Source organism: Bos grunniens, chromosome 15 (assembly GCF_055505025.1).
Source record: "Bos grunniens cultivar Pamir isolate PY7600 chromosome 15, Bosgru_T2T1.0, whole genome shotgun sequence".
Taxonomy (NCBI): Eukaryota; Metazoa; Chordata; class Mammalia; order Artiodactyla; family Bovidae; genus Bos; species Bos grunniens.
Window position 1 is genome coordinate 56857279 of NC_141179.1, and position 19562 is coordinate 56876840.

Below are 19562 nucleotides of genomic sequence, written 5' to 3' on the forward strand. Positions count from 1 at the left end.
CAGTTCTCTCTTGGGAACTGTGAATAGCAAACTATCTTTTCCTTCTTTTTCTTTTTGAAGGAGGAAAGTTCCCCCTTAATTTTCACCTCCTATTTTGTTTGTTTACTTGTTTTTTTTTTTTCTTCATCTTTTTTTTTTTGAATTGTTCACAAACATTTCCTACATAATCCAACATACAACAGAGAAATGGTACATCTTTTTCTTTCAATTTGCATACAATGGAAAAACAAGAGTATATATATATTTTACAAAGTTTAACTAATAGACACTACCAAGCTGACAGTTTAAGTCTATATGTGAGAAATTATCTAATAAAAAATAATCAGAATTTATTTAGCATCAGTCACTTCCATAACCAAGTATTATTCTGATTGATAAAACTTGTCATTAAGCTTCTGGTATAAACTTATACCACTATTCCATCGGTTGTGTTGCTCCCCACCTTGGTTCTTCAGAATTACGAACAGAAAATCGTTGCAAAGTAGGGGCAAGCATTTGCAAAAACAAACAAAAATCCCCAGCTTATTATAAGCATGAATGTGTGGTGGAATTTCCTCCCAAGCAATGGACTTCAAATCATTAAGAATCACCAGAACTGAGTATTGTCAAGATATTTTGCCTAAGTCCAAGAAGAGATGCCATTTATTTATATCCAATAGAGGACTGAAAATTAAACTTAGTGTTCCGTTTGGGGGTAGGTTGGAGGGAATTCAGCCATTTGAAAAATGACCATCTTAAAAAAAATGACCACCAAAAATAGGTTCACTAAATTTATTTTAAAAATCATAAAACGTTTCTTACAAAAGAGCGTTACATTCTGCACACTGCTCTGAATAGATGCCAGGGACATATGGACTACTGTTACTTTTCCTCCCTGTCCCATCACCCCAAATGTTACAGTGACCACAAAGCAAAGTGTTCACAATAATTACATGGGGGGACTTCTTTAAACCACCAACAATGAACAAAAATTAAAATTCACTCACTCTGCTGCTGTTTCAAAATTTCAATGTTAGTTTTTGCACACCCTCCCCCACCCCAACCCTGTTTGTAAGGAACTAAAACATTACATCTGGTGAACAGCAAAGATTTCACTACACCTCAAATGCAGAACACCTATGAAGCAGAGGAAAGTTGGCTTTTTAAACAGAAGCAGATAAAAAAAAAAGATGCAGGACTCCTTCAGTTCTTCACTAGTCTTATAAAAACTTTCCAGAATACTGCTTCACACTATAAAAAAGAAAAAATATCTTGCTTTAGAATCCTTCAACATCTGCATACTGCTTCACACTGTTCTGCAGCAAATACTGTGCATTCTGTATCTGGTCCTGTGTTCCCGTAATGGTAATGATCTGATCTTCGGATCCTTCTAAAGGCTCATCAATTTTGATCGAAGCTCCTGACTCATGACGGATTTGTTTAACCCGATGACCACCTTTGCCAATAATAGATCCAGCCAAATCTTTGGGAATAGTTACTTGTGTAGTAATAATAGGTCCACCAAGATCACCATGTGAGCCACAACCCCCTGCATAGGAATAATCATATCCAGAGCCACCCTGATGGGCTCCATGTATCTATTGCAGAGTCCCAGGTTTCATCAGCATTGAAACCAACCATGCTATCATAACGGTCTCCAGGTCTTCCTCTTCTGTCATAGGCTATTAGATCTCCTCCTCTAGGTGGTGGTGGTGGTGGAAGAGGAAGATTCTGAGCTCTACTACCTCCCTGGCCACCTCGTCCGGGAGGGGGTGGAGGAGGTCCTCGACGAGGACTCATATCATCATAATCTCTTCTGGAGAGAGGCATGGGACGCCCACCCGGACCAGGCGGCATTCTGTCAAAACCACCTCTTCCCCGCATGGGAAATCCCACAGGACGTCCACGGCGGTCATCAAACATCATTGTAAAACCACCATAATCATAGGTTTCATCATAAAAATTGGGATCATAAGGCTGAGCACGTCCTTTGATGGGAGACTCTGATATAAGATCAAGGATGATCTTTATGCACTCTACAGCCCTATCAGGTTTTCCTCCGATAAGAATGACTCTTTCAGTAGATTGAGGACAACATTCCTGGAAAAGCTTGATTGTTGTCTGAGTGTTCTCTCGAAGTTCTTTGATTTTAGCACCTTTGACTCCAATAATTCCTCCTGCCAGACTCTGATGAATCAACAGTCTCAACTCGCAGTCAAAGTTACTTCCTTTATAGTATTGGTAATTTAAGCATTCCACAGCATCAGATTCGAGTGGAAGCTGGCTGGTTGCAGTGGGTGATGGCAACTGCAGGCCCTCTTCCAAGGTAGGGATGATTTTCTTCAGAATTTCTCCAATCGTTTCAATATCGGCACTGATACTCAATATGCACTTGGGGCCACTGCTGTCTGGGACTGAAACACTGGCATTGTAGTCTGTACGGAGAGCCTTAATATTCTTGCCTCCTTTTCCAATCACTGCCCCAGCATTCTTGCTCTGAAGCAGAATGCGTAATTCAACCATCTCATCAGTGTTTCTAGATCTTTTAAAAGCTTGTTCCTCTTCCATATCTTCAGCAGGGCGTTTACCAAATTCGCCATTGGTTTCAGTGTTGGGAAAGGTTTCCTCTGGCTGTTCAGTTTCCATTTTCTTGTATTCATGGGACACACCAATCAGTTATTAAATATATCCTTCCAGGGCAGAACTGAAGTGTTCTGGGCGGGACCAACTGACACTCTAGTGCTGTAGTAGCCTATAGGCCGCAAATAGGCGGGAAGTAGGCAAGATGTCGAGGTCGGTGCAGCAGAGAAACAGAGGATAATGGCGTCTGCAGTGCTTTTGCCTGAAGCGCCCTCCTCCTTTCCGTTTGCTTGTTTTTGACCTTGCCACAATGCTTGCAGAATCTTAGCTCCCCAACCAGGGAGCTAACTCGGGCCCCAGCACTGGTAGTGCAGAGTCATAACCAGGGGACCACCAGGAAATTCCTTTTCAGTGGCAGTCATCTCCTGATCTATTGGCTTCACCATACCTGAATAATAATAAAATTTATATTACAAAACATACTACCACAGTTGTGAACTGAATTGTGTCCCCTTAAAAATCACATATTGACTGTTTGCAGATGATAGGATACTTACATAGAAAATCCTAAAGCAACATCAGAAAACTCTCAGAGCTCATCAATGAATCTGATAAAGTTGCAGGATACAGAATTATTATATAGAAATCTGTTGCATTTCTGTACACTAACAAAGAGATATCAGAAAGAGAAACTGAGATAATCCCATTTACTATTACAACAAAAAGAATAAAATACGTAGGAATAAACCTACCTATGGAGGCAAAGCTTCCCTGGTGACTCAGCTGGTAAAGAATCCGCCTGCAATGCTGGAGACCTGGGTTCAATCCCTGGGTTGGGGAGATCCCCTGGAGAAGGGAACGGTTACCCACTCCAGTGTTCTGGCCTGGAGGACTCCATGGACCATATAGTCCATGGGGTCGCAAAAAGTTGAACATGACCGAGTGACTTTCACTTCACTTCACAGAGGCAAAAGACCTGTACTCGAAAAGTATAAGACCATGATGAAAGAAACTGAAGATGACTCAAACAGATAGAAAGATACATCATGTTCTTAGATTGGAAGAAACAGTATTGTCAAAATGACCATACTGCCCAAGGTGATCTATAGATTCAGTGCAATCCCTAATAATATATTTTTCACAGACTTGGAACGAAAAGTTTAAAATTTTAAATGGAAATACAAAAGACCCATTTAGATGTTTAATGTAAAGTCAGTAGATCCTGGTACAAAACTTTAAATAAAGGAATCTTCATAAAACTGGTGGTTGATTTACCTGCAGCTTGGGCTCCAAAATCACTGCAGATGGTGACTGCGGCCATGAAATTAAAAGATGCTTACTCCTTGGAAGGAAAGTTACGACCAACCTAGATAGCATATAAAAAGCAGAGACATTACTTTGCAACAAAGGTCCGTCTAGTCAAGGCTAGTCAAGGTTTTTCCTTTGGTCATGTATGGATGTGAGAGTTGGACTGTGAAGAAAGCTGAGCACCGAAGAATTGATGCTTTTGAACTGTGGTGTTGGAGAAGACCGTTGAGAGTCCCTTGGAGTGCAAGGAGATCCAACCAGTCCATTCTGAAGGAGATCAGTCCTGGGATTTCTTTGGAAGGAATGATGCTACAGCTGAAACTCCAGTACTTTGGCCACATGATGCGAAGAGTTGACTCACTGGAAAAAACTCTGATGCTGGGAGGGATTAGGGGCAAGAGGAGAAGGGGACGACAGAGGATGAGACGGCTGGATGTCATCACTGACTCAATGGATGTGAGTCTGGGTGAACTCTGGGAGTTGGTGATGGACAGGGAGGCCTGGCGTGCTGCGATTCATGGGATCGCAAAGAGTTGGACACGACTGAACGACTGAACTGAACTGTCATTGTGTTATACCAGTGTATTTGAACATTTAAAGGTGACTCAAGTGAAAGGTCTTGGAGGCAACATAATATAAAAGAGTCCCTTCAAAATCTGGCTCTGTTACTTATTAGCATTGTGATCTTCTAAATGTTGCTTAAATCATCTAAGCCTCAGTGTTTTCATCTTGGAATGTAGATAATAGTTCCTACCTTAGGATTGTGCAGATTAAATGAGATAATTAATGTGAAACATTTAATCATAATACCTTGCACAAATGCTGTCATTTTCATTATTATAATAATTTACTAGAATATATCGCTTTGCATAAATTCTCTTCCTTCTCCCTAGAATGCCTTTCTTTGCCATCTCACTTCATTTCCTGCCACTATCTTTTCTGGCTTCTTTTGCTTCTTTTTTGGGAATATTTATTGTATATTTAATCACTTATTTTTCATTCCCTCTACCTCAGTAAACTGTGAACTGCCTGAGGGGAATTATGTGATTATGTCTTGTTTTCTTCATATCCTCAGCTCCTAACATGTTGCCTAGCGTATAGTAGTATATTATTAAAGAATTCATTAACTGCATATTTAGTGAGTAAATTCTATAGGATTGGTTTAAGGATTAGAAGTAAACCCTCCCCCCCCCCCAAAAAAAAAAGAAATAACTATCATAACACTTAGCTGGACACTCTCCAGCTTGTAGTTTAATATATAGTAGCTATAGTTGTTCCTACCTGGAGAATCCCAGGGACGGGGAGCCTGGTGGGCTGCCATCTATGGGGTCACACAGAGTCGGACATGACTGAAGTGACTTGGCGGCAGCAGCAGCTATAGTTGTGAGAAGGCAATGGCAACCCACTCCAGTACTTTTGCCTGGAAAATCCCATGGACAGAGGAGCCTGGTAGGCTGCAGTCCATGGGGTCGCAAAGAGTCAAGCACGACTGAGTGACTTCACTTTCACTTTTCACTTTCATGCATTGGAGAAGGAAATGGCAACCCACTCCAGTGTTCTTGCCTGGAGAATCCCAGGGACAAGGGAGCCTGGTGGGCTTCCATCTCTGGGGTCGCACAGAGTCAGACACGAATGAAGCGACTTAGCAATAGCAGCAGCTATAGTTGTTATTATTGCTAAATATAATATTATTTCTCAGAGACATACTTTGACGTCACTTACATTAACTGACTTCCCCAGCCATTACTATCTCTTCTTATATATATGAGTGGTTGTTCAGTTGCTCAGTCTTGTCTGATTCTTTGCAACACCATGGACTGTAGTACGCCAGGCTTCCCTGTCCTTCACCATCTCCTGGAGCTTGCTCAAACTCATACCCATTGAGTCAGTGATGCCATCCAACCATTTTATTTATCTTAGGTGCTATAGGATGAAGAAAAAAATGCAAAAGAATACTGATAGGACCTATCACCTGTATATGATGGACATCATTCCTTGATGGAGGCATGTTATCATAGTTTATGATGCTGAATGATCCAAGCTGAGCAGTGAGTCAGGCATCCTACTTAAATATGTACCTTAAGACAGATGGATGGCTAGATAAGTTCATTTGTTCAAAAACAATAATCTATACACACAGAGAGTAAATTAGATGATGATATATATATATGATAATTAGTAAAATGTATTAGATAATAAGAGGTGACCATCTTAGTCATTCTGATGTTTTATTTTGGATTTTGATAATAATTGCAGCTCTACAGTATTCAAGTCCTATTACCTGTCTGTTTCTTTTAGCTATTGGATGAACTCCCAATGATCTACAGCTGTTGTATATTTGTATACTGCATGTAAGTATTTATGTTTAAAATTCATTTACTTGATATATTTTAAAATTCATGTTTGTTTCATAGGGAATTAACATAACTAATGCAGTTATATTACTGGGAGATAAAAACGGTGTAGAAGATTATAACTTTTGTGATTTTAATTCAGAGTATAATCTTTTGGAAGTTATACTAACAATGTTTATGAATTTGTGTGATCTCAAATATATTATCCAAAATCCATAACATTTTTCTACTTTGTACCTTGAATTATGCAGGGCAGCAAGTCATCTCTAAATTTTCACAGTTGTATGAGATAAATGGATATTGTCCCCATTTTATCTAAGAATATAAGCATAGCTTATGCTGAGATGACTTGCTTAAGGTCATGCAGTTAATAACCTACAAGTTTAATAAACTTAACTTTTAAAGTATACCTTCTGTTCCCTAGTATTAATACTTCAAACTTGTCTGAACCTCTTATGTGATGGTTATCTGATTCTTTTCAACCAGATCATCATTGCTAGCTCAATAATATCTTCTTTTAAAGATATGCAAAAATAAAAAGTTTTCATATGTATACTATGGTTGATTCATGTTGATGTTTGATAGAAAACAACAAAATTCTGTAAAGCAATTATGACCAACCTAGACAGCATATTAAAAAGCAGAGACATTACTTTGCTGACAAAGGTCTGTCTAGTCAAAGCTATGGTTTTTCCAGTAGTCATGTATGGATGTGAGAGTTGGACTATAAAGAAAGATGAGCACGAAGAACCTATGCTTTTGAACTGTGGTGTTGGCGAAGACTCTTGAGAGTCCTTTGGACTGCAAGGAGATCAAACCAGTCAATCTTAAAGGGAGTCAGCCCTGAATATTCACTGGAAGGACTGATGCTGAAGCTGAAGTGCCAATACTTTGGCCACCTGATGCAAAGAACTGACTCCTTGGAAAAGACCCTGATGCTGGGAAAGATTGAAGGCAGGGGAAGAAGGGAATGACAGAGGATGAGATGGCTGGATGGCATCACTGAATTGATGGACATGAGTTTGAGCCAGCTCCAGAGTTGGTGATGGACAGGGAAGCCTGGAGTGTTGCAGTCCATGGGGTCACAAAGAGTCGGACATGACTGAGTGACTGAAATGAACTGGAAAACTAAATAAATTTTAAAAAATTAAAAATAGTTTGAAAAAATATATTATTAAAAAGAACTCATCAGAAACTGTTTCTGTAAATAACCAGAAGTAATTATTTTAGGCTCCCTGGGCCTGTGGTCTCTGTTGCAAGTCTTCAACCTCTGCTATTATAGCATAAAAGCAGCCACAGATAAGCTATAAACCAATGGGTATAACAGTGTTCCAGTACATTTTATTTACAAAGTCAGTTTAGGTTGAGAAACTGATTTTTGCACTGTGGTTTAAATATCAATAACCTCAGATATGCAGATGATACCACCCTTATGGCAGAAAGTGAAGAGGAACTAAAAAGCCTCTTGATAAAAGTGAAAGTGGAGAGTGAAAAAGTTGGCTTAAAGCTCAACATTCAGAAAACGAAGATCATGGCCTCTGGTCCCATCACTTCATGGAAAACAGATGGGGAAACAGTGGAAACAGTGTCAGACTTTATTTTTTGGGGCTCCAAAATCACAGCAGATGGTGATTGCAGCCATGGAATTAAAAGACACTTACTCGTTGGAAGGAAAGTTATGACCAACCTAGATAGCATATTCAAAAGCAGAGACATTACTTTGCCGACAAAGGTCCGTCTAGTCAAGGCTATGGTTTTTCCAGCGGTCATGTATGGATGTGAGAGTTGGACTGTGAAGAAAGCTGAGCACCAAAGAATTGATGCTTTTGAACTGTGGTGTTGGAGAAGACTCTTGAGAGTCCCTTGGACTGCAAGGAGATCCAACTAGTCCATTATAAAGGAGATCAGTCCTGGGTGTTCATTGGAAGGAATGATGCTACAGCTGAAAATCCAATACTTTGGCCACCTGATGTGAAGAGTTGACTCATTGGAAAAGTCTCTGATGCTGGGAGGGATTGGGGGCCGGAGAAGAAGGGGATGACAGAGGATGAGATGGCTGGATGGCATCACCGACACGATGGACATGAGTTTGAGTGAATTCAGGAGTTGGTGATAGACAGGGAGGCCTGGTGTGCTGTGATTTATGGGGTCGCAAAGAGTCGGACACGACTGAGCAACTGAACAGAACTGAACCCCAATCTAGAAAAATATGTCATCAACCCATCTGTGACAGTGCAGATTTGGGCACTTAGAAAACCTAAGATCAAAACCAAGGAAATTCTAGCTACTGTTTTCTGAAACCTATTCTTAAGACTGAGACTAGAGTCTGTGCTCTCCCTAACATTGTTTGTTGATCTATATTTTCTGTCAAAACTATATTTATTGAAAGAAAAAGTAACAGTGAGCATTGATAAACTAATATCCTGATACACCTGTACCTGCGTGAGACAGCGTTGAGAGTAGATAATTTAATAAAAGAGCAGAAGATGACTGCTTTCTTCCCTTATTTGAAATCAGGTGTCTTCTCCTGATCCCCACAGCCTGTTGAAGGCTGTAGGCCGTGTGGGTTCTCTAAGATGAGTGTGTGGTTGCAAGGAAATGATGGGCACCAGTATACCCAGGGCATGTATACACATGGCAAAATAGCATTCTGTTTGTTTTCCTAGTTTTATATTCTAAAACGTTTCTCTCTTTTTTTTCTTTTTAAGGTTTGAATGTTTTAAGATGAAGAAGTCTGTAAATTACCATCTGCTTTTTACCTTAGTTCTCTTCAGTTTAATAGTAACCATGGTAAGTCATATTTTATTTCTAATAAATTAAGCATGTGAACTGCCATTTATGGAGTTTGGTACATTTTGCTTCTAGTGTTTGCTTCATGCTGTTCAAACTGAAATATTTCTAAAGGAAACTCCCTTATAGATATTGCTTCTTTGTTTTCTATTTAGGTGTTATTTCTCAACAAAAAGTTGAAACAATTTTTTTTTTAAACCTGTTTGTTTTTTTTTTTTTTTGACAGGAAGTGGGAAAAGTCAAAAAGCAGATATTCAATAGCAATAGAAAGCAAATAACGATTAACTTTTCCTCATGGATGAACATATTACGTCCTATTTGTTAAAAAAAGAAATTGGCTCTGATCTTTAGTGCCTCCTGTGACTATTTTAATGCCTAAACTTTTCCAAATAGGTTGAGATAGCTGATCACTTATGTGTGCCAGTTCATCTGTTCCCACATTTCTAGTACTACCTATAACCTGACAACTACCAAATCCACATCTTAAGCCTTAGATATCACTAATATTAGGAACCTCAATCTCAGCACATTCCAAGTTGAACTTATTTACCCCTGCCCCATGATACAAACCTACTCATTATCTTTCCTACAAAATCTGCTTATGCTCTAAGTTGCTTGTCTTGGTTGCTACTGCTGCTGCTAAGTCACTTCAGTCGTGTCCAACTCTGTGCAACCCCAGAGACGGCAGCCCACCAGGCTCCCCCATCCCTGGGATTCTCTAGGCACGAACACTAGAGTGGGTTGCCATTTCCTTCTCCAAGGCATGAAAGTGAAAAGTGAAAGTGAAGTCGCTCAGTGGTGTCTGACTCTTTGCGACCCCATGGACTGCAGCCTACCAGGCTCCTTTGCCTGTGGGATTTTCCAGGCAAGCGTACTAGAGTGGGTTGCCATTGCCTTCTCCGCTTGTCTTGGTTAAGGACCTACTAAATACTCTGTTACTTAATAACTATGGGACTTTGGACAAGTTACTTAACCTCTTGAAATTTCCTCATTTGTAAAGTGAAAATAGTAATAAACATACATTTCATATTAGTTGTAAAAATTAATCCCTGGTACACAGTAAGGACTCCATAATTCTTTTGCCTTAAAAAAAAAAAAAAGCCTTTTAAGAGCCTTGCCCTTCTGCATTTCTTCTGTAACTAACAGAATCTGAAATTATGTAAAGGGAAATTAGTATTTTGAAATAGCAAATTTCAGAGTTTAAAAACATTCTGCTTTATTGAGTTTAGAGTTATACGTATATAAATATTTCATACACATCTTACTATTAAAGCTTTCTGGTTGCTTGAAGGAAATGATCTACTCTTGTAAAGAAGGAACTTCCTCCAGGAATAAGAAATTCTGTAGCAAATTGTAAAATTACATAAAATTTGTGAGATCAGCAGTACATTAAATGAGGCTATAGAGATGTATAAAAATGGTCCTTCCTGTCAAAAAGATTATTTCCTTGTAGGGGAGAGAAGCAAACTAATAAATGCCATAACATTTATACATTGACAGTCTGGTAGAAAGAAGGATGAGTGGTGGATTCTGCTAAGCAGAAAAAAAAAAACCTCAGAAAAGACTTCAAGAAAGAGGTATAATTTGAGCTGAATCTTAAAAGATGAGTGTTTACCAGCAGGGGCATTTGCTAACCCAGTGAAGCATGGCATGTTTAAAGATACAGAAGCATGAAACTAGCGTCTTTGGGGTAGCAGTATACTTTTTGGAGCCTAGGATGAGAAAGAGACAGGAAGATACGAATAAGGCCAAACAGAAAGGCTAGAGCAATGTCATGGGAAGGCTTTGAAATTTGGACTTTGTCTTGTAAGTGATAGGAGTCATTTCAGATTTGTGATTTAAATTTTGACTCCTCTCTACCATGTCTTTTTAAAGGTGTACTCTTACAGGGCAATAAATGCATACAATAAGTGGGCATTGAACTTAATCACCCACATGACATTGGAGCCTGAAACTAGAGTTTGTGTAACTGAAAATGTTTCTCAGTGAATGCATTAGAGATTTTTGGAAGCAGAAGAAAGAACAAGAAATTTATTTTAAATGCTTTTACTTATTAGCATATATTATGTGCTAGAGACTTGTGCATATTTTGGCTAATTATTGCTAACTATTATTATTCCCATTATCCAGATAAGGAAAAATGAGTCTTTTGGTTAAATGACTTGCTCAGACATATAGCAAGTAAGTGGCAGTTTGAAATTTTGCTGCTAAGCCCAGTGTTCTTGCTAGTGTGAAACAGATCTGCTGCAGGGATTGTCAGCATAACCTCTTCAGCTCTGATGAGTATTCATGCATCTGTGCTCCCTGATGCTCATGCAGAGGCCAAGAGGCCAGAGTAGTCCACAACAGCTGTGAAACATTTAGTTTACCTCGAAGAAGCTCGGGCTTCCCTAGTGACTCAGCAGTAAAGAATCTGCCTGGGGTGCAGGAGACATAGGTTCAATCCCTGAGTCGGAAAGATCCCTTGGAGAAGGAAATGGCAACCCACTCTAGTATTCTTGTCTGAGAAATTTCATGGACAGAGGAACCTGGCAGGCTACAGTTCCTGGGGTCGCAACAGTCAGACATAACTTAGCAACTAAATGACAACATGATGAAGCTAGCCGTGGCGCAGACACACCTGAGGTAGTAGCCCTTTTGTGGCAGCCACGTAATCTGATTGGTTTCACATGGCTGGAGTCAGTTCTAGGATGCAAAACAAGGGAAGCCAGAGACGTATGAGATTTGCAAGGTAGTAGGTATAGGTTTTCTTTCCCCTTCATAAGGCACTTCTTTCACATCTATTTCTTTTAATCTTTTTTCAGGTTTACCTTAAGGTAAAGGAGCCTATATTCCATCAGGTAATTTTTGAAAATTATTACACATTTTATTACTTAACCTGCTTTGTATTTTCCTTTTCTAGTATATTATATGCATGTATAACTTATGGAAATGAAATGGTGGATGCTCTACAAAAGAACAGTGTTTAAAACAGATTGCAGACAAGCTCCTATAGGAGGTGTAACAAAACAAATACCAAGAACATTCAATGCCCAGGCTCCACTAGCTGTTGTTAGACAATCATGCAGGTGCAGCATTGCTCTTATAAGCACAAAAAAACAGGAACTATTATTCACATGCACATGTAAACAGTCTTTTTTATGACATTATCTTTTAGAGAAGATATAGGGAAAATACTCAAGAAATTTTCAGTCTAACATATATGAGTTGGGGGGTTATTTATATCAAAAGAAACAAACATAAGAAACTTTGGTATAAGAAATAGTAACTTATGTGCATCCTAGAAAGAAACTAGGGTAGAATGAGTATGAGACCCTTAATAAAGAGAGCCATTGTTTATTGAGTGGTGTGATGTGCCTGTCACTATGCTCATTACTACATAGACTTTAATCTCCACAGCAGTCCTAAAAATTATGGATTATTGTCTACATTTTAAGGGAAACTAGCTCAGAGATATTAGGTAATTTGCCCCATGGTTACACAGTTACTAAGGGGCAGAGCTAGGATTCTAACTAGATTTGTTTGACTCCTGTCACTATTCTTTTAACAAAGCAGGATAGATAGAAATATATACATAAGCAAGGAACCACATATTCCAGGAGGATTAGAGGCCTTATACTCTTTAGAATATTTTGTGTTTATATTAAAAAGTAAATGTTCCTGTAACCTTTTAAACTAAAACTAGACAATAATCATCTGAAATATGTTTTTTAAAGAAATAAATTCCATATCCACATTATTGTGCCTAGGTTTTTTCCATAGGCCAGCTGAAAGGAGATGTACTGAATAACATAGATGGTATTGGGAGGGGGGCATTCTCACTTTCCTGTTTGTTATAACTCGAGGTGATGTCATTGTGTATTTATCCCTTTATTAGAAATATTTATTAACACAGTATAAAAATAAAGTAAGTTTATGTGAAGAATACTTCAGTTTTTATAAACTTCTTACTTGAAAAATTTGAGTTAATTTTTCTACGTTTATGACCACTCAGTTTTCTCTTTTGTGTTTTTTACTTATTTGGTACTGTGTTTTGTAATAAAAGGTACAAACTATTCATGTAACTTTCCATGCTGTAATTTCCTGTGTTTTTCCAATAATATTTTCTTCTCTGTGTATAGGAAAGATAAATAGATATCTGTGTATGCTGATAGGAGGGATGAAAACTTATAATTATGACTAATATCCTAGGCTTCAGTTCAGTTCAGTTGCTCAGTCGTGTCCAACTCTTTGCGATCCCGTTAACCGCAGCACGCCAGGCCTCCCTGTCCATCACCAACTCCCGGAGTTCACTCAAACTCATGTCCATCGAATCAGTGATGCCATCCAGCCATCTCACCCTCTGTTGTCCCCTTCTCCTCCTGCCCTCAATCTTTCCCAGCATCAGGGTCTTTTCAAATGAGTCAGCTCTTTGCATCTAGGCTTAGAGATTAAAAATCAGGATACGGAAATGAAGAAGTAGAGGAATGCTAGATGAAGTGGATAAGCATTCTGAAGGTAGGGATTCATTCATTCGTTTATTCGTTAGATGTTTGCTGTATACTTTCTAAGTACCAAATTCTGAGCCTGATGTTGGAAATAAAGAGGCAGTAGAGCACAGACTTAAGATCTAAAGTCAAGCATAACTGAATTCAAGCTAGTCTTTCCACTTACTGTATAAGTTACTTAACTTTATTGAGCTTTGGTTTCCTCATTATTCAACAAACACTTTTTAAGTACCTTCAGTATACCAGGTGCTGTACTAGGCACAGGAGATATACTCCAGTTCAGTTCAGTCGCTCAGTCATCTCCGACTTTTTGCGACCCCATGGATCCCAGCACGCCAGGCCTCCCTGTCCATCACCAACTCCTGGAGTTCACTCAAACTCATGTCCATCGAGGTGGTGATGCCATCCAGCCGTCTCATCCTCTGTCATCCCCTTCTTCTCCTGCCCCCAATCCCTCCCAGCATCAGTCTTTTCCAATGAGTTAACTTCACATCAGGTGGCCAAAGTACTGGAGTTTCAGCTTCAGCATCAGTCCTTCCAGTGAACACCCAGGGCTGATCTCCTTTAGGATGGACTGGTTGGACCTCCTTGCAGTCCAAGGGACTCTCAAGAGTCTTCTCCAACACCACTGTTCAAAAGCATCAATTCTTTAGTGCTCAGCTTTCTTCACAGTCCAACTCTCACATCCATACATGACTGCTGGAAAAACCATAGCCTTGACTAGATGGACCTTTGTTGGCAAAGTAATGTCTCCGCTTTTGAATATGCTATCTAGGTTGGTCATAACTTTCCTTCCAAGGAGTAAGCGTCTTTTAATTTCATGGCTGTAGTCACCATCTGCAGTGATTTTGGAGCCCCCAAAAATAAAGTCTGACACTGTTTCCCATCTATTTCCCATGAAGTGATGGGGCCAGATACCATGATCTTCGTTTTCTGAATGTTGAGCTTTAAGCCAACTTTTTCACTCTCCACTTTCATCAAGAAGCTTTTTAGTTCCTCTTCACTTTCTGTCATAAGAGTGGTGTCATCTGCATATCTGTGGTTATTAATATTTCTCCCGGCAATCTTGATTCCAGCTTGTGCTTCTTCCAGCCCAGTGTTTCTCATGATGTACTCTGTGTAAAGCGTCTGCCTACAATGTGGGAGACCCAGGTTCAATCCCTGGGTCAGGAAGATCCCCTGGAAAAGGGAATGGCAACCCACTCCAGTATTCTTCCCCGCCCCCCAAAAAAGCAGAGATATACTAGTGAGTGAAATAATGACATCTCTGCTCTTATAGAGCTCTATAGACTGCGTCTCTAAAGTTGGTATAATAATCTCCTAAAGTTGTCTAAGTTTAAATGAAACAGTGCATTTAAACCTAGCATGTAAAGAAAGTAAAAGAAAGTGAAGTCTCTCAGTCGTGCCCGACTGTTTGCAACCCCATGGATAGTAGCCTGCACCAAGCTCCTCCGTCCATGGGATTTTCAAGACAAGAGTACTGAAGTGGGTTACCGTTTCCTTCTCCAGGGAATCTTCCCAACCCAGGGATTGAACCCAGGTCTCTCACATTGTAGACAGATGCTTTACTGTCTGAGCCACCAGGGAAGTCCAGAGTAAATGTTAACTAGTATTAATATACTACATGGCTGTTGGTCTCAGAACTCACTATCTGATCAGGATGATTAACTTGTAAAAATGTATTTGTAGTATATATGCTTTATAATAAACATGTAAAAGAAGTACTAATGCAGGCAAAGACACAGTCTATCTACCTAGATGACTCAAAATAGAATTACAAAATATACTTATTGTATGTAGCTAAATAATTGCTTTCTTTGGTACTGAAGAGCAATAGTAAGGAAAACGGCTCAGTGTTTTGATACAGTAGTATTCCTTGCTACTTTGTTAAGTTTTATTTAAAGAGAATTTAGCCTCAGATGTCTGATCTAGAGTATCCTATGCTGATCTGTTAAGTAATTATAATTGATACTTTCTATTTATGGCTTAAAAAAAAACTTATGCCTAATTATCTTCTGAGTATCATTTTTAAGAAAAGAGACCTTATTCTAAGAATCTTCTAATTGTCAAAGTTTAGAGTATTTTTCTTTCATATAAATGTTGATGTTTTTATTTGTAGAAACTTAGAAAAATTGCTTTGGAATTTGTAAGTGGAAAAATTGTTTTGGAATTTGTGACAAGATTTTTCAAAATCTTAACAATAATGAAAAAGGAAAGCAGAGCAATATGGTTTAATCTAAAGGAACTCTGACTTAAGGCTGGGATCTTTATTTCTTACTACTTTGATTTCTTAAAGTTCAGAATCTCAGTATCTTGCTATTTTATTATCCATCAACAGATTTCTTGCTGTACAATAATCCAGTATTGTATTCTCCAATATCTTTGTCTGTAAAATGTTCAAAACAAGGATATGTACTATTTCATAAAGATTATATAAAAGTAATTAATATAAGATAATGCAAAGCATAAGGCAATAAGCATAATAATACTGTGTAATACTAAAATTACTTAGTAAGATGTAAGATGACATGCATAAATTTCTGCCTATGATGATCATGGAAAGCTTCTGAAAGAGATATTTGAGTTGAGCTAGACAAGAAGTAGTGATAGTAGTGATGTGTGTTTGCTTATTCGCTCAGTCGTGTCTGACTCTTACGACCCCGTTGACTGTAGCCCACTAGGCTCTTCTGTCCATGGGATTCTCCAGGCAAGAATCCTGGAGTGGGTTGCCATTTCCTTCTCCAGGGGATTTCCTCACCCAGGAATCAAACCCAGGTCTCCTGCCTTGCAGGCAGATTCATTACCTACTGAGCTATGAGGGAAGCCCCGATAGTAGTGATAGTAAAATTAAAAGTACCTGTCACAACAAGGATGATTGTCTTGCTAACCAGATTAGCTTCTCTGAGGAAGAATATACTGATAACAGTTCTACTTTATTGAGTCCAAGGTGATCCAGACATCTGAAAGGGAGCCAAATGCTATTTATTTAACTTGATGGCCTTGCGAAAGATAATATTCAAATCACATAGCTGTCACATTGAATAGAAACACCAGCATGTCTTAAGGAGGAAAACAAAAACAAAAGCATACATGAGAATAGATTAAATGGACATTTAAGAAATAATGTAACCCTTTTAAAGAAGCTAATTGAACAATCAGTAGTTGAGTATCTCAGATGAGATCTCATCTAATGTCTCAAAGAGTACTGTTGCTTAAAATCTTACCAAAGTAGATGTCTCCTAAAGATTGTTTCTCAACATGGCACATCAGTATTTTATTACTGTGCCTTCTAATTTGACACTCAAGGTTTGCAGGAAAGGACACACTATGTAAACAATTTGAAAAGCAGAAACTTGGATTTTTAACATTTTTAAATTTGTATTCTATCATGTTTTGTTTGTGCCATTTTTATTACAAATTAGAGTAGAAGGATATATAAGCACACTGGAAAAGAAGCTGACTTTTTTAGTATTTACTAAATATTGTGCTAAATATTATATATTCTTTCATATAGTTTATGTAGATTGACTAACTCATTATCTTATTAAAATATCAGCAAATCTGTTTAGGAATTGGGATTATCTTCATTTTATAGATGAGATAACTGAGAATCAGAAAGGTTAAATAATTTGCCCAGTGTTCAGCTCATTGATTGGAGAACTGGACATTGAACCCAGATCCTTTTTTCCCCTGAAACCCATATTACTTTTATGATATGTCCCTATAGCTAATTACTTTGGAATCTAATTTATTGTCCGAAAGATCTGTTTTTCAAAAGAATGAAAAATACTATTTAGATTTTTGTGCAATAGTGAACTTGGAAGAATGTGAAGACCAAATATATAAAACTTAGGGATAGCTGTGCTTTACTTTAAACCTCAGTTCAGTTATCAATTTAAAAAACTGCCCAAAGTCAAATATAAGTGAAGTACTTTGGGAATAAAAAGAGATTAAGTAATTTTTATAGAAGGATATTTGGAAGGCTTCACACAGGAAATGACATTTGAGGATTTATTTGACCATGGAACTCTTTTTTTTTTCTTTTCATTGAATATCTCTTCATATCCCTCAGCACAGTGGTATTCTGGGGTCTTATTTGGGAAATCTTATGCTAAACACAAGATCATGTAGAACATGAGAAGAGAAAGAAGAATGGAACCAAATTGTGACTTATTGACTGTCATGCTAGAGTTTGGAACTTATTTTGTCATTGACAGAGACATAACATTATAGTAGTTGCATGTAGGCTGGATTAGAAGGCTGTATAGTTTGGGCAGAATTAAGATTTTAAACTAGTTCTGAATACCTACAAAAACTATGCTTTTACAAAGTCTCATTGCCTTATGAGTCTTATGAAATTATGTTACAGTTAAAAAGTAGTATCTGCATTTAGCTTACTACTATTTAAACTATCATCTAATTATGTAGGAAGCACCAGCCTTTTAGCCTTATCATATGAGAATTGTTCAGTCACTAAGTCATGTCCTACTCTTTGCAACCTCATGAACTGCAGCACGCCAGAGAATAATTTATACTATTAACTCCCAAAATAAAATGCCTCTTACATCAGTATTTTGAGTATGATTATAAAAATATGAAACCACAGTCACCTAGTTCAGTCCCTTCATTTTACAAATGGGAATCCAAGAGTAAGATGAGTGAATGGACTTATTCAAGTGACTTACGTATTGAAACTGTAATCAGGTGGTAGAAAAATCTGGATTCCCCTGACTGTAGCCCTTGGCTTTTTCTGTTAGAGGCTCCCTTTACTATGTTTGGGCAATTGAGTGAGTTCATTACAAATTCCAAATGCCTAAATCCCATTACCTATTACCACCATCGGTTCCCACTCACTGGTACTTTATCCACAGATCCCTACCTGATCTCCCACCCTCATAAATGTTTCTTGACCACAGATGAGCTGAGTGCCTTTCTCCAAGAGTGAAAGACTTGAACCCACTCTGGGCATTTAATGTGAAGCTGTTAATTATTTCAGCGGGTTATTATGGAATTCTTTATTGTCTAAATGTCTTTTACTTTTAAACAATAATCAGAATTACAGAAAAGCTGCAAGGATGATAAAAAGAACTTTTGCCCCAAACCACGTGAAAGTTTATTGTCAACATACTGGAACATGATGACTTATGATAGTGTCTAATAGACATCTCCATTGTGTAATTGTTCTCTGTCCTTTCATAATTAATAACAACTTGGTAGTAAAGTACTTTGAGATTTATGAAAATACTCTTAATTATTAAACTTTGAATTTATTTATTTTTATCTGTTTGGACTCTCTCTTATATTCCTACTTTATTTAGTATTCACTGATTTGTAACTATCATGATTTATTTTGGTATATCATGATTTCCATATAAAGAAAAGGTGGCAAGGATACACAGAAAAAGTGTACAAAAAAGATCTTCATGACCCAGATAACCATGATGGTATGATCACTCACCTAGAGCCAGACATCCTGGAATGTGAAATCAAGTGGGCCTTAGGAAGCATCACTACGAACAAAGCTAGTGGAGGTGATGGAATTGCAGTTGAGCTATTTCAAATCCTAAAAGATGATGCTGTGAAAGTGCTGCACTCAATATGCCAGCAAATTTGGAAAACTCAGCAGTGGCCACAGGACTGGAAAAGGTCAGTTCTCATTCCAGTCCCAAAGAAGGCAAATGCCAAAGAATGCTCAAACTACCACACAATTGCACTCATCTCACACGCTAGCAAAGCAATGCTCAAAATTCTCCAATCCAGGCTTCAACAGTAAGTGAACTGTGAACTACCTGGTGTTCAAGCTGGATTTTGAAAGGGCAGAGGAACCAGAGACCAAATTGCCAACATCCGCTGGATCATCAAAAAAGCAAGAGAGTTCCAGAAAAACAATTACTTCTACTTTATTGACTATGCCAAAGCCTTTGACTGTGTGGATCACAACAAACTGTGGAAAATTCTGAGAGATGGGAATACCAGGCCACCTGACTTGCCTCCTGAGAAATCTGTAAGCAGGTCAGGAAGCAACAGTTAGAACTGGACATGAAACAATAGACTGGTTCCAAAT

General features: G+C 38.3%; 1 protein-coding gene and 1 pseudogene across 10 annotated transcripts in view; one reads left to right on the forward strand and one right to left on the reverse strand.

Moving 5' to 3' along the window:
• Positions 1 to 19562, forward strand: part of ACER3 (alkaline ceramidase 3) — a 161765-nt gene that overhangs the window by 90520 nt on the left and 51683 nt on the right. For all 9 annotated transcript variants that reach the window (XR_015142194.1, XR_015142195.1, XM_086340893.1 and 6 more), the window contains 3 exons: positions 6166 to 6218; positions 8930 to 9011; positions 11816 to 11851. Coding sequence is in view for 7 of the 9 variants with exons in the window: in XM_086340893.1 (XP_086197019.1) it covers positions 6166 to 6218; positions 8930 to 9011; positions 11816 to 11851 (171 nt within the window). In the remaining 2 variants the exon portion in view is untranslated. The remainder of the gene's footprint in view (positions 1 to 6165; positions 6219 to 8929; positions 9012 to 11815; positions 11852 to 19562) is intronic.
• Positions 93 to 2836, reverse strand: LOC147358323 (heterogeneous nuclear ribonucleoprotein K pseudogene; annotated as a pseudogene). Its single transcript, XR_015142193.1, has one exon. The product of XR_015142193.1 is annotated as a heterogeneous nuclear ribonucleoprotein K pseudogene (transcript).